This window comes from Triturus cristatus, chromosome 1_2, assembly GCF_964204655.1.
Source record: "Triturus cristatus chromosome 1_2, aTriCri1.1, whole genome shotgun sequence".
NCBI lineage: Eukaryota > Metazoa > Chordata > Amphibia > Caudata > Salamandridae > Triturus > Triturus cristatus.
Window position 1 is genome coordinate 632,757,909 of NC_140580.1, and position 14,548 is coordinate 632,772,456.

The 14,548-nt window shown below is 43.8% G+C and overlaps 1 protein-coding gene across 4 annotated transcripts in view; it reads right to left on the reverse strand.

Moving 5' to 3' along the window:
- Nucleotides 1-14,548, reverse strand: part of WAPL (WAPL cohesin release factor) — a 1,161,107-nt gene that overhangs the window by 513,235 nt on the left and 633,324 nt on the right. For all 4 annotated transcript variants that reach the window (XM_085607305.1, XM_085607324.1, XM_085607315.1 and 1 more), the window contains one exon: nucleotides 696-793. In XM_085607305.1, coding sequence (XP_085463431.1) covers nucleotides 696-793 — 98 coding nt within the window. The remainder of the gene's footprint in view (nucleotides 1-695; nucleotides 794-14,548) is intronic.

The window sequence follows — 14,548 nt, forward strand, 5'->3', positions numbered from 1 at the left end:
AAATGTACCAACACTATAAAAAAAAAACACCAGAGGTAAACACACCAAATAGCGATAAAAGAGCTTATACACTTGGGGTGGGGGGGTGGGGGGGGGGAGACTCAAGGTACCGCCTCAAGACAGGAAGATTCAAGCGCTTCCCATGATGTATTTGCTCGGCCTTCTAGCCTGCTAAAAGGTTTCTGGTCTTTATGGGGTCATGTGTTTGGCCCCATAAAGATAAGAAACCTTTTGAGACGAACGCAAAGCAGGCGAGGCCGTCCAAATGGGACGGCCGAAAAAGCCAAGCGAATACGTCACAAGGAGCTCTCTTCCAATGGCTGGCCACCGTTTAGCATAAACGGTGCCGCCAGCCAATGGAAAAGAGGGGCGGGGCTTAATGCCCCTTACAGAAAAATACCCCATATCATTAAATCTCGCCAGCGAGACTAAGCATGCGCGCAGCCAATGCCAGGGAGACCTAAAAAAAGGATTTGCATGTACATTTTTATAAATCCGTTATTACGTTTGAATTTTTTGTAGTGGAAGTCTCATCCTCAATTATTTAAACTCCTTTACCCACCAAAGCCACGTTTTCCAAAATCGTATTACCCACTTTTGATCTGTATAAACATCTTGGCAACAAATTGCATAAGACAAAACAATGGCAAATATAAAATAGAGGGATATTTAAATAGAGGGCACCCAATACTTACACTTTCTAGAACTCTTAAGCATCGTTCTGCTCCCCATAATGAAGCAACCAGTTTCTCTTCACTTTCGTCAATGCTAAGATGATCCACACATTCTTTGACTACAAAATGAAAAGAACGATACTTTAACAATTAACACTTCTTTGCAATTTGACTGCTAGTCACTACAAGGACTCTTACTGGCAAGCCCCAGGCCCTTGTTTCTTATTGACCAAGTAGACTTTCCTCACACTAAATAGGCTACAAAAAATGATATGTACAGGACAATATGCAGCGCACACTACACTTTGTACACAAATGATCTAGTTCCCAAGCACAATCCACAGGACTAAAACAGGAAAGACTTCGAGGCAAGCTAAAGTGTCATCTGGAGGAATTAACCATGAATAAAGTCCGAAACGAGAATGGCACTTACAGTTGCAGCCAAATCCCACTCCTCCCACATGTACAAGTGGACACTAATGATCAGAAAGAGATGCCACAACAGTGGAAACACCCTCCAAGGCCCAATAGGGTGTCAGACACGAAGGAAATATTACTTACATTTAATATTGGTGCTTGAAAGAAACTGGGTTATTAAGAGGGATGAGAGTCCTTCTCAAGTAATAATCCAGAAATTGACTTTTTACTGGGAACTTAGTACATCACGAAGCACTTGACACTATCAGGCTCCTGAAGCAGAGCCGTCCAAGGCCTACTCAGGGGAGGTGGTGTGGGCTTGTAATCCTAGCTTGCTGGTACACAACTTTCAACTTATTGAGCAGTCAGTGTTTTTTTCTTTTAAAAAGGAAAAGTATGTTATTACACACAAACTGCTGAATACGTTGCAATAAAATACAAGTATGTACAAATCAGGTAGATGGAGATACCTTTGGTTATCTCATATCACATAATACCCTTGAATCTTCTAATCACAATACACCCATCTATGCTAGATGCACTTTAACATAAGAGGCTATAAGTATTAATATGACAGGCCTACTGGCTTAGTAAGGGTGTCATAACATTGGTAAAAGCAGATGTATAGGCTAATAAACCAACACAACACCACTGAAATCGATTGTAATCGTACAATTGCCTAAGGACATCCACTAGCACTTGTCATTACTCACTGGTAACTTTGGGGTTGTCAAAGCATATCCAAAATACGTTAATGGCCATCATTAAAACATGTACTAAGTCAAAGTTAACGTCCTCGTTAATAACCCTTTACACAACTAATACAAAATACAACATAGCATTATCAATATTATTGTCAATAGATCAGATCAGATTAATCTTTGAGACCTTTTGTTTTTAATTAGTGAGCTCAAAGACCGCCCATTTCTTACCATTGGTTGACGTCATGCATGCTTTACTTGTGTCCTTTCATTGAAAACATTTTAAGGGGTTACTTTTTTTCTTTGGGTTAAAGCACTGTACCAGAGTTCATCTTTTTCAGGTGGCTCCCTCAGGGTCTTTTCCCTCAATTTTCCTCCCCAGTCTGCTTGCCGCCTCCCTCCCTTCACTGACCATATTAGACCACCCACTTGCCATAACAAAACAAGCACTGGCAAAGCCAATAGGTCTCGCCTATGCGAGAGCTACTGACTTTAGCAATGTGTTTTAGCCATTATGTACCCCAGTTTGGCAGCTGTTCAGCATGGCTACAAGTGTGTGGGGTGGAGTAGATTGAGGTAGAGTGTAATGGGGTAGATTGGCAAGGGGGTAGAGTGAGGGAGTTCGGTAGATTAGCATAGTAGATTGGAGTGGGGTAGAATGAACTTGGGCAGAGTGAGGTAGATTGGCGTGGAGTAGATTGGAGTGAGGTAGATAGGAGTAGGGTAGATCGGGGAAGAGTCGAGTGGGATATATTAGGGAAAGTGGAGTGGTGTAGATTGGGGTTGACAGGGGAAGACTGGAGAGGTGTGGGGTAGACTGGGATGAGGTAGAGTGGATAGATTGAATTGGGATGGACTGAAATGGGATAGACTGGATTGGAGTGGGGCAGATTGAATTGGAGTGGGGGGGCAGATTGAATTGGAGTGGGGGGTAGATTGAATTGGAGTGGGGGGTAGATTGAATTGGAGTGGGGGGTAGATTGAATTGGAGTGGGGGGGTAGATTGAATTGGAGTGGGGGGGTAGATTGAATTGGAGTGGGGGGGTAGATTGAATTGGAGTGGGGGGGTAGATTGAATTGGAGTGGGGGGGTAGATTGAATTGGAGTGGGGGGTAGATTGAATTGGAGTGGGGGGTAGATTGAATTGGAGTGGGGGGTAGATTGAATTGGAGTAGATTGAATTGGAGTGGGGGTAGATTGAATTGGAGTAGATTGAATTGGAGTGGGGGGTAGATTGAATTGGAGTAGATTGAATTGGAGTGGGGGGTAGATTGAATTGGAGTAGATTGAATTGGAGTGGGGGGTAGATTGAATTGGAGTGGGGGGTAGATTGGAGTGGGGGTAGATTGAATTGGAGTGGGGGGTAGATTGAATTGGAGTGGGGGGGTAGATTGAATTGGAGTGGGGGGTAGATTGAATTGGAGTCAGGGGTAGATTGAATTGGAGTCAGGGGTAGATTGAATTGGAGTCAGGGGTAGATTGATTCCAGTGGGGTAGATTGATTCCAGTGGGGTAGATTGATTCCAGTGGGGTAGATTGGGATATAGTGGAGTGCAGTTCACTGGGGTGTAGTGGGGTAGACAGGAATGGAATGGTGTAGAGTGGTGTGGGGTAGACTAGAGTGGTTTGGGGTAGATTGGAGTGGTGTGAATGGAGTGGAGTAGATTGCGGTAGGTTAGACTGGAGTGGGATGAGGTGGAGTGGAGTAGGTTAGACTAGACCGGAGTGGGGTAGGTTTGAGTGGCATGTGGTATATTGGAGTGAAGTCGACACACCATTGCTCACTTTAGCCAACACACATTTCTGGTACAAACAACTGCAATGTATCCGCATTTATACATATGTACTTGTATTTACCCTCTATGTATATAGTGGGGTAGAGTGGACCAGGGCAGACTGGGTTGATTGGAGTGTTGTAGATCGGAGTACGGTAGATTAGAGAAGGCTAGATTGGATTAGAGAGGAGTTGGATAGACTGCAGTGGAGTTTGGAGAGGAGTGGGGTAAATTAGACTAGGGTAGATTGGTATGGGGTAGACTATGGTCGATTGGAGCGAGAGGGTTGGGGTTCAATGGTTTAGATTGTGTGAAGTGGGGTAGATTGGTTAAGAGCGGGGTGAAGTAGATTGGGTTATAGTGGAAAGGGGTGGAGTAGACTACATTGTAGTGGGGTATAGTGGGGTAGAGTAGACTACATTGTAGCAGGGTAGGGTAGACTACATTGTAGCAGGGTAGAGTAGACTACATTGTAGCGGGGTAGAGTAGACTACATTGTAGCGGGGTAGAGTAGACTACATTGTAGCGGGGTAGAGTGGACTACATTGTAGTGGGGTAGAGTGGACTACATTGTAGTGGGGTAGAGTGGACTACATTGTAGCGGGGTAGAGTGGACTACATTGTAGCGGGGTAGAGTGGACTACATTGTAGCGGGGTAGAGTGGACTACATTGTAGCGGGGTAGAGTAGACTACATTGTAGCGGGGTAGAGTAGACTACATTGTAGTGGGGTAGAGTAGACTACATTGTAGCGGGGTAGGGTAGACTACATTGTAGCAGGGTAGAGTAGACTACATTGTAGCGGGGTAGAGTGAGCGGGGTAGAGTAGACTACATTGTAGCGGGGTAGAGTAGACTACATTGTAGCGGGGTAGAGTGGACTACATTGAGTGGACTATACTGTAGAGGGGTAGAGAGACCTATATTGTAGAGGGGACTATATTGTAGGGGGGCGGAGGGGGACAGAGCGGTGTAGAGTGGCGTGTTGTGTCATGGAGTGAGTGGCGTAGATTGGAGTGGCGTGGAGTCGAGTAGTGTGTCAGTGGAGGGGAGTAGAGTGACAGAGAGTGGAAGCGCAGAGTGGAGGTTCCATGGTGTGGCAGTGTGCTGCCATTATTACAGGCAATGCATTTTCATTCAAAATGACCATTACATTTGCATCGAAATACAGTTTTACAGCACACAAAGGATATTTTTATTGCTTCCAGTTATTTAAAACCACCACAATATCCAGCTTTCTTAAAACAATAAAAGTGGCTAGAAGAACTAACCTATTCCCCTTATACAGGAAAGTATATGCATATGTCATTTGATAGTAAATATTTGTTTACATCAAACTTCAGAATTACAAAAAAAAAAGTGTGCTTCATTTGTACTAATTCTGATATATTACGAAACATCAGAACAGTTCATTATTTTTGTTTTGTGCCAAAATTCTCACTTTGAAGTCAGAGAAAGAAGAGTACATACCAAGCTCCCTTGGAAGACAGCTTGAGATTTGACCTCTGTTTGAATGCACAGCCAATGTGACATGATAAGAACAAGATTTAGACGTAAATTGAAAACCAGACAGCTGGGTTGTTTGGTAAACTGACACTTAAAATAAAAAAAGGCTCTAAATTCAAAGCACCAGTCCTTGTTTATTCCATTTAAATTTATCGCAGGGGCATGAACAATGATGCTAGCCTTAATATGTCTCTGCCACAGATCTGAAGACAATGAAAAGAATTACGAATATCAGTCGCATAACCTTTTCTGGAAAGTTCAGTCAAGAACTGTGATACCACATTCAGAATTCCTTAAAGTCAGTGAACTATTTTTTTGCATGGGCAATGAAAAAGGTGGAGCTGTCACATAGTCCAACCTAGAGCACTGATACTTGCCATAAGGAGACGTGGTCCAATGAACGCAACACTAAGGTGTTTTCATAGAAAAACTGAAGGGGAAAAAAAAATAACAAGCAAACAGGATACCATAGCCGATAACCGGTTGCACTCAATGTAGATACCAAAACTGCAGACCTTTTGCAAGTGAGTGGGTGAGTGGGTGGGTGAGTGGGTGGGTGGGTGGGTGGCCCATCACCCATGGTGAGAATTAAATGTTCCAGGTGGAAGTGTTCATTTTGGTCAGAAGGGGCCGCCATGTTAGTGGGATTGGCATTAAAAAAAGGTAAAAAAGACACCCACTATTGAGTGCAATTAGTCCGGAAGAGTATAAAAGCCTGAAGACCAACAGTGTCAACATTGTACATAGAGAAGCTAGCCTTTGCATGCTGGTGTAGGCTGCCCAGGGTTTGCTCACAGATGTGAAATAAGAAAGAGCCCAATATAGATCCCTGAGGACCTCTGTCTTTGGACTCCTGCATGAAAAGTAGCATGACCCATTGCTTCCCGTCTGCCCAAAATAAGTTGTGTAAACTCGGGACTCTGCCGTGAAACCTGGCTTTGGCTAATCTGGCAAAGGGTGTGTGCCACCTCAGCTTCAATTAGCCTGCCTCTCTCATATGTAAATAAAGAGCTTTTTTTAATGCATAGATCTGACTGGACATGGAGTTTAGTATGTGTAGTAACATGTGGCAGGCAGTATCCTCATTTCTCACCCTCTATGACCACTTATAGAAGCCTTTACTGCTCATCCATCCTTATTAAACTTGGAAACTAACGTACAAATAGCGGGATTTACTTCTATTGGCGGCTCCGGGTCACTATAAATAACAGTGTCCATCATACATATTATCCAACAAAGAAAAGTGACAGTACAAAAGAGGGTAGCGGTTAGGCAAAAAGGGAGGAGGTGTGAAGGACTCGGACAAAGATGACCAAGAGAGGAAACAGAGGAATGAGAGGGAGGTAGGATGACCACCCCACTCTTGGTCATTGCAAGCACTGTCTGAAGCCTTGAAGTTTTCAACTACAAACCGAGGTTTGCAGATCTGTTATAATCTAATTAGTATAAAGGAAGCAGAGTCACAACACAGACAATGAATTTGTTTTTTACAAGACCGTCTAGAACTGGAAAGTGTATGTAATGAACTAGAGAATGGTGGTCACCCTAGAAGGAGGTTAGCTAGGAAAGGCAGTGCGAGGGGAACAATAAGCAGGAGTAGGTGCAATATTGATTCAAGCCACAGAACGCCTCCGGCCTGAAGCCACAGTGCCACATTCTGTATTAAGGACTGCTGCCAATGTGATTTATGAGCCTCTTCCTCATGTCAAGGGGCTTGCAATGCATTTGCATCACAAGACTAATACCAAAGTTTGTCAGTAATCGATTGTAACAATCTATATGGATTAAGATTTAAATATGCAATGTACCTACTCTAAAATTAGGGGTGAACAAAATCGTTATTTGCTTTTGTGTAATTATGTGAAATTTCACACGATGCAAAACCGGAATTCAGCGCTATATTTTAGATTGAAATAGGTCTGACGATTTTGTAAACAATTATGTATTTTGCTATCAAAATGGGAAAAAAAGAGGAACAAATAAAAAACATGATCAGTGCTGTGAACACCACTTTTTCGTGTTCTAGATGGTCGCATTGATCCTGCCGTAAAACGAAATAGCACTGCATAACTACATCATCTGGCTTAATTGAGTAAAACTAACGCAAAATCGTGGGTGTTCCGCCATGCCACCCTGCGAGAGACAAGTGCTAAGGGCAGTATTTCGCCATCCAGTTCGAAGGTAGCTACAGGACATCAAGCATACACCTCATTATGTTTACAGCTTGCTGTGGCATCCGAAGTAAAGGCCTGTGTAGGGGAGGAGGGCACTAGAGCAAAGAGGAAATGGGCCATGGATAATCACAACACAAGTGGGTTAAATGGCACAGACAAAGATGATATGGTCTACTAGAGGACACAGATGCAAGCGAACTTGGGGTGGACAAGTGTGAAAGAAGCGTACCAGCGGCCACGCAAGGAAGAAAGCAAAACAGAGAAGCAAGCCAATGGATGAGAGAAAAGTCAGTGAATGATCATGAGAAAAGCAAGCCATGGGAAGAAATAGCGAGAGAAAACCAATCCAGTGAGCAACAGAGAGAAGCCAGGCGAGCAAGTCAAGGTTTGAGGCAGATGTCTGGCCGTGATCAGTGCACGGTCAACTTTGAGTCCTGAGCCAAGACTAGTAGAGTCCGAATCAAAATGCAATCAAGTCCCTTATCTCCCGGTGCCTTAAAAAAAAAAAAAAAAAACTGAGAAGAAAAAGCGCAAGCGCTAAGGAGAAAGCAGCAGGTAGGGAGAAGGAGGGTGGAAGAAATAGTACTTCAGCCAGGTCGGGAGCAGGGGACGGGCAGGGACTAACTTTAATCTTTGCTTGGTCACTCTTCTACATAAGTGACGTTTCGCATGCAATGTACAATTAAGGAGCCTGTAAAGAATGACTCTAAAGAACACAAATGGTAAGCATTGGAGGGCTCCAAGTCCTTTACTATATACAACAATGCCTGGCAAGCGGGACATGCACTAGAACATGGGTATGCACAAACATTTTCTCAGGGGCCGCAATGTTTGGTCTTTCGTCTGACCAAGGTCTGCACTAATACCAGCTGGGGAGGCTGGGTGAAAAGCAGGTGTAGGGAAAGAGAAGTATGTCTATCTAGTGGCAGAACTCAATTGCGAGCTGTGGAACCAGGAAACCTGGGATGAATCCTGGTTAATCCACTTGACCAAATTGTGAGACCCTGGGCAACTGTTTTACTTCAATTTCCCACCTTTTTCTTCATCACATATATGACGACCTCGAAATAAATGACTTCAGGATGCATGTTGTACAAAACCATCTCCTGTGCTTGAATGTAATGACTAATGGCATTGTTGTTAGGGTAGGGGGAATAAGAATGAAGGTCAATGAAAAACACTTTTTGAATTTTTAAAACAATCGTATTTTTACATGTTTGCAGTCTTTAAAAATGAAGGTGTTCCTAAAGGTAAGGGCCTAGTTACTTCCTTTTGTTTTACTGCAATTAACCTTAAAATAAGTGCTTGCTGTACATTTAACATTTTTTTAATGTTAGTGCCGAGTCGAGTTCACAGCAGCCCAGTGCTGCTGCTGCTCAGGGGGCCACATGTTAATGTCCGGAGGGCCGCATGCGCCCCCGGGTCTTACTTTGCATCAGGGCGCTAGAGCATGCACTCGCAGACTTCCCCCTAAAAAGCAATGTGACACGCACAACGCTGGAACAGCCTAGCGTTCCTCCCCCAGCCTTCGTTGTCTTTGTTGCCTCCCCTTACTCCCCTCGGACATTGTGTGACCATTGGCAGTGCTGGTGATTTTCATAATTGTCTTTATTATCTATGCTTCTATGGAATTGAACTACTGTAACTGCCTTTCTATAGCACTTACTACCCTTGAGGTGTTGTAGCACATTACACAGGGGAGTACGCGGCTTTGAAGCCCAGGGTTAGTTTTTTGGGAGTTTATTGTTGATTATTGGGATTGGTCTCATTCTCCCAAAGAAACCATGTCATGTACACACTCCAGTTTCTATATGGTAGATTAAATGAATATGATTTAGACATGATCCCTAGTGGGAGAAGGACACCCATGCATCTGTTAGCAAAATTAAAATATGAAGTACAAAAAATTAAGTATAGCTAGGTTGCAGGAGTACAACATTTAACCTCTTCGGTGCCCGTGACGAGCTGGACTCGTCATGGGCCGCGGTGGCGCTGTGCCCATGACGAGTCCAGCTCGTCACAAACCCCGCCCGCTAATGCAACGGCCGGCACAGGGCGGGGAAAGGGGCGGGCACCGAAGGGGTTAAAGGAGTCCGCGGTACAAAAGGGGGTGGTGATGGACAGAGCATCAGAACCAATCAAACACTCACACCCAGTCAACAGATCTGGGTTTGATCCATCACCGTTCTTTAGCCCACTCTGCCACCCCAGTTCAGACATGGCCATATGCAAATCAGTCTGACCCTGTGCCTCATGGGAACAGTGCAGCCCGAACTGCCAAGCCATGTCTTCCCTGGACCGGAAACAAGCTTCCTAGGACCAGTTTCAGGCATTTTAGCCGTCTTCAGCCAGGCTTGCTTGAATCCAGTGGCAAAGTGAGCAAGGGACTCAACGTCTGAGCATACCCTGCCAACTTATGGCGAACAAAGCGGTACAAAAGGGGGTGGTGATGGACGGAGCATCAGAACCAATCAAACACTCACACCCAGTCAACAGATCTGGGTTTGATCCATCACCGTTCTTTAACCCACTCTGCCACCCCAGTTCAGACATGGCCATATGCAAATCAGTCTGACCCTGTGCCTCATGGGAACAGTGCAGCCCGAACTGCCAAGCCATGTCTTCCCTGGACCGGAAACAAGCTTCCTAGGACCAGTTTCTGGCATTTCAGCCGTCTTCAGCCAGGCTTGCTTGAATCCAGTGGCAAAGTGAGCAAGGGACTCAACGTCTGAGCATACCCTGCCAACTTATGGCGAACAAAGCGGTACAAAAGGGGGTGGTGATGGACGGAGCATCAGAACCAATCAAACACTCACACCCAGTCAACAGATCTGGGTTTGATCCATCACCGTTCTTTAGCCCACTCTGCCACCCCAGTTCAGACATGGCCATATGCAAATCAGTCTGACCCTGTGCCTCATGGGAACAGTGCAGCCCGAACTGCCAAGCCAGGAGTCAAGCACGCTCGGCATTGGACCACATGCAGTGCTTTGCAGGTCTTCTGTTTGAAGTTGGTTCTAAAGCGTGGCTTGATAAGAGAGGTCTTAGCGAATGCAAATTGACCTTCTTCCACCCTACTCAGAGAATATAAATGCAACCTCAGCTTCCTTGGTGAAAAGTGAGCCGAAAAAGACTGACTCTGCTCAAGCCATACTACTGTGCAGAATACTGCCGAAATTAAACATTTTACGCTGTAGGCCTGTATGGCACAGATAAAAGTAAGCTGCATTTGACGTCTGAACAGCTGAAGCACATTGCTATAGAGCTGCGTGAAGAATAAAAGGTGCATTTATTTTCCATGAACATGTAAACTACGTGGGCATAAATCAGAATGGAAAGTAATTGACTCAAGAAAACGGATGTAGAGTAATCTAAATAGAACATGCGATCTTTGAAGAAAAAAAAAGGGTCAGGGGCTTGTTGGAGATCCAGGGGGTCCACAGGCATCTAAATACATCCTTCTGTTTACTGCTGGTATACTTCAAACAAATGCGAGCCCCCTGAGTGCTCTACCATGTTGTAAAGTGTTCTGATAGATTTATTGATCTAAATTAATCGGGAAAAATGCTCCGGGGTCCTGTGAAAAGCAAGGCTGTGCATAGAGAGCCTTTGGGGTTGTACATATGACGTTTTAGGAGGATGCCTGTGGAGGTTGAGGTGAGACGTTTGTGGGTGGTTGAGACTGAAAGTGCATTGGCTACATCAGATATAATGCATTTTGTTCATATTTAAAGGGGAGATGAAGGGCAACCACGGTAAATACAGATGTTAGTCATGCTGTCCTTGACTAAGAAAAGGAAGGCTCGCTGATGTCCTATCTTACAGTAAATTCCTCAAATGTCCTTTTGTTTAGAAGGCATTCCAATGCACAGTCAAATTATATCATGCACCGACTCCCTGTCAAGATACAAGTCTAATCTCCTGTTAAACTGCAATCCACGCTAATGCCCTGTCATTTTATCAATCTCTCCAGGTACATATTATGAAAAACATGGTTCTGATTCTCTTTCAGATTATACAAGGCTCTGGTCTTCATATAAACACCGCTTTATATAAATCCCCCTAATGCCTTAGTGTAATAAATGTCATGTTATAAAGCGCTTTAATGCTCTTAAACGTTATACAGCTTTCTGAAAAAGCGACATACTGTAAAGCACTTTGATGCCCTAACGTGCTAGTCTTTACATATATCGTAACGTACTAATTAAATCATTCCAATTCCGCCCTCTTACAGCTCTGATGTACTGTGAAACTATGAAGCTCGTTCAAGCAATATCACTCTATAAAGAGTTCCTATGCCCAAAGATTCGATAAAGCGTTTTGAACCAAGACATCTGAATGAGGTTTGATTTATGTAAAAGGCACGCAACGACTAAATGAAAATTAACGTGCTCCTCTCTATGTAGAAAAAGGAAAATGCTACTTACCAGTATGCATCTGTTCTTGGCATGTAGAGCTGCAGAGTCACTGTGCATAGGTCGCCATCTGGTGGTGGGCCCGGATGATTACACTTTCTTGAAGTCCTGGAAGAAGTCTTTGTAGTCACGAGATAGGCGACTCCTCCTATGGAACATAGTGCGCATGGGCATCGACTCCATCTTCAGATTGTTAGGCGCCACGAAGGGAAATGGAGTTATGTGAGAACAGAAAAATATGTCCATGTAAGGTGTATCTAAGTAAGATAATACTGGAACAGCTAAAGGTAGCCGGGGAGGTGGGTGGGCGTGTGTGACTCTGCAACTCTACATGCCAAGAACAGATGCATACTGGTAAGTAGCATTTTCCGTTCGTGGCATATGAGCTGCAGATGACACACTGTGCATAGATAGTTTAGCAGTTCTCTCCCTTAGCGGCCACCACCAGTATCTGTTGCAGTTGTCTGAAATAGTGTTTTGAGTACAACCTGGCCCACACTAGCTTGCTGTTTTGCTTGCACATCTACACAATAATGTTTTGTGAATGTGTGTGGTGTAGACCATGTAGCTGCTAATCATCTAATGGAATGTTTCCTAAAAATGCCATGGATGCCCCTATTTTACGCGTGGAATGAACCCTAGGGGGAATGGATAAAGTACGTTTTGCTTTGTGGTAGCAAATTTGTATGCATTTTACAATCCACCTTGCAATACCTGTTTTTGAAATGGGATTGCCTTTGTGTGGTGGAGAGAAAGACACAAAAAGCTGTTTTGTTTCACGGAAGGACTTTCTCCAATCAATATAGTAAACAAGCATTGGCATAGCCAATAGGTCTCACTTTTGGGACCTTCTAAGTATTTAGTTATGCAGCACAATATCCTGAGTGCAACAACATCAACTGTTGCATGGCTAAACACTTATAAGGTCCCAAAGGCGAGACCTATTGGATATGCCAATGCTTGTTCTACCTGGAGTAAGGCGATCTCGTCCAAGCAAAGAAGTAGGTTTAAGGTGATTTATTTCTTAAAAGTAAATCAGTTCCATGTTCAAAATAGAGATACAGCATCCCACCAAGAGCTGTGCAGTTCTTCAGTCTGTCTACTATTCACTGATGCTCTCAATGTACTGGTATTCTGACTGAATCATACTCTAAGACATGACATACAGCTAAAGACCCTTACACCAAGACTGTGTGACCTACCGGAAAACCACATTAGAGTAAATAGATGACAGAAAGCCCTTTCGCTACATCCTTGCCCAATTCTGAGGGGAGTATATCTTTTGCACCCTTGATACTGAATTACTTCCCATAACTGCAATAAAATCGCTAAACATTTCTAAGTTTCAAAGGCGTCAGAATATGCATTGTGATAACCAACACACGTTTGCGCTTGTGAGAATGCGCAAACCTCTAGAGAATTCCTGCCTAGGAATTCCCACTCCCCAGGAATATTAAGTGAATATATCCATGTACAAGTGTGAAGCCAGGTTTTCTGAATTGCAAAGGTGGATTTGTGCTTCCAAATCAAGCCGTTTATCGGGGGGTAAGTCTGGCTTAGTTAGGTGTTCAAACAGTTTTAAGTATTCGGCCCTGTATGTTATGTAGGTTTCAATACCTGACCAGGCCTATGAATGAAAAGAGATACTATATTGTTGGTTTCTCTTTTAACCCCTTCGACGCTCATGACGGAACGGTTCCGTCATGCACGTCTGTTGCGCTGTGCGCATGACGGAACCGTTCCGTCATGGCCCCGCCCGCGCACGGAACCTTCAGCGTGGCGCGGAAATCCGCGCCGCGCTGAACGGGTTAAGCAGCAACACATCTCTATAAACATTTGTAATTTGAATAGCCTAACAGAAATAACGGATGCACACTTGTTTCCCGCCCGGCTGTATTTCTTGGTGAGATCTTGAACATTCGAGTTTTTTGGCATGCCTACTAGCAAATTATATTGCAGCTACCAAGGCAGCCAGTGATAAATAAATTAACACCTGAGATATTAGATAACTTCTGGAATGTTATAAATGCAGGGGGTGGGGCACAGAAATAGTGCACCCACTTCCACCAGCATTTAGGAAATTCAATAGCTTTAAAAAAGCTGAAGGGACAAAGAGGAACAAAAAGACACAGACTAAGTTGTAGGTTTGCAACAATGGTTTCTGCTCCTGCAGTACAAATTCAGAACATTCGCAAGTTGCATACTAAAGCGAAGTATTTTTCTCTTACTCTACACATATATCTTGATGATTATATCCCTGACGAAGCATTAAAAAGCCTCCATATCATTTGCTGTACTTCGCTTCAGTACAGGCACTGTCAAAATGGATTTACTTCCCACTGACATGTTCTGAAGGTGCCAAAAGCATAACACAAATGACTTTTTAAGTTATTTTGTGACAAAGCACCCTAACATATTTGCCCTTGGTCCCATATATATATGCCTTCTTCGCAATTTAATCTAGTATAAAAAGGACCACTGCTAACTACCTTTTGGCACTCAACAGCTGGCACAGCATACATAATTTTCAATTCCATACTATGGTATTAAAATCGAAAGTAGAGCGCTAGGGTGTGTCTGAAAAAGCAGGATAGGTGCTATAAAAGGCACAAGTGGGAGCAAGGGAGAAAAGACATACGAGGGAAGGTGGAACAGGGACAGGGTGTAAAATGAAGCAGGTGCAGGCAGCTTCAAGGCGATGGGGATTAAAAAAAATTCCAGTTGATGCAGAGGGAGCATGTGGTGAATCATCTAGAGCTGCAGACTTTGAAACTGAGAAAACAGGCTAGAGCGTTTTTTTTTAAATTTAATTTTTTCTACACAGTGTGTTTGGCTAAAGAGTATGTTTACTATGATGCCTTACAGCAAGAAAACTGGCCCACCGAGGC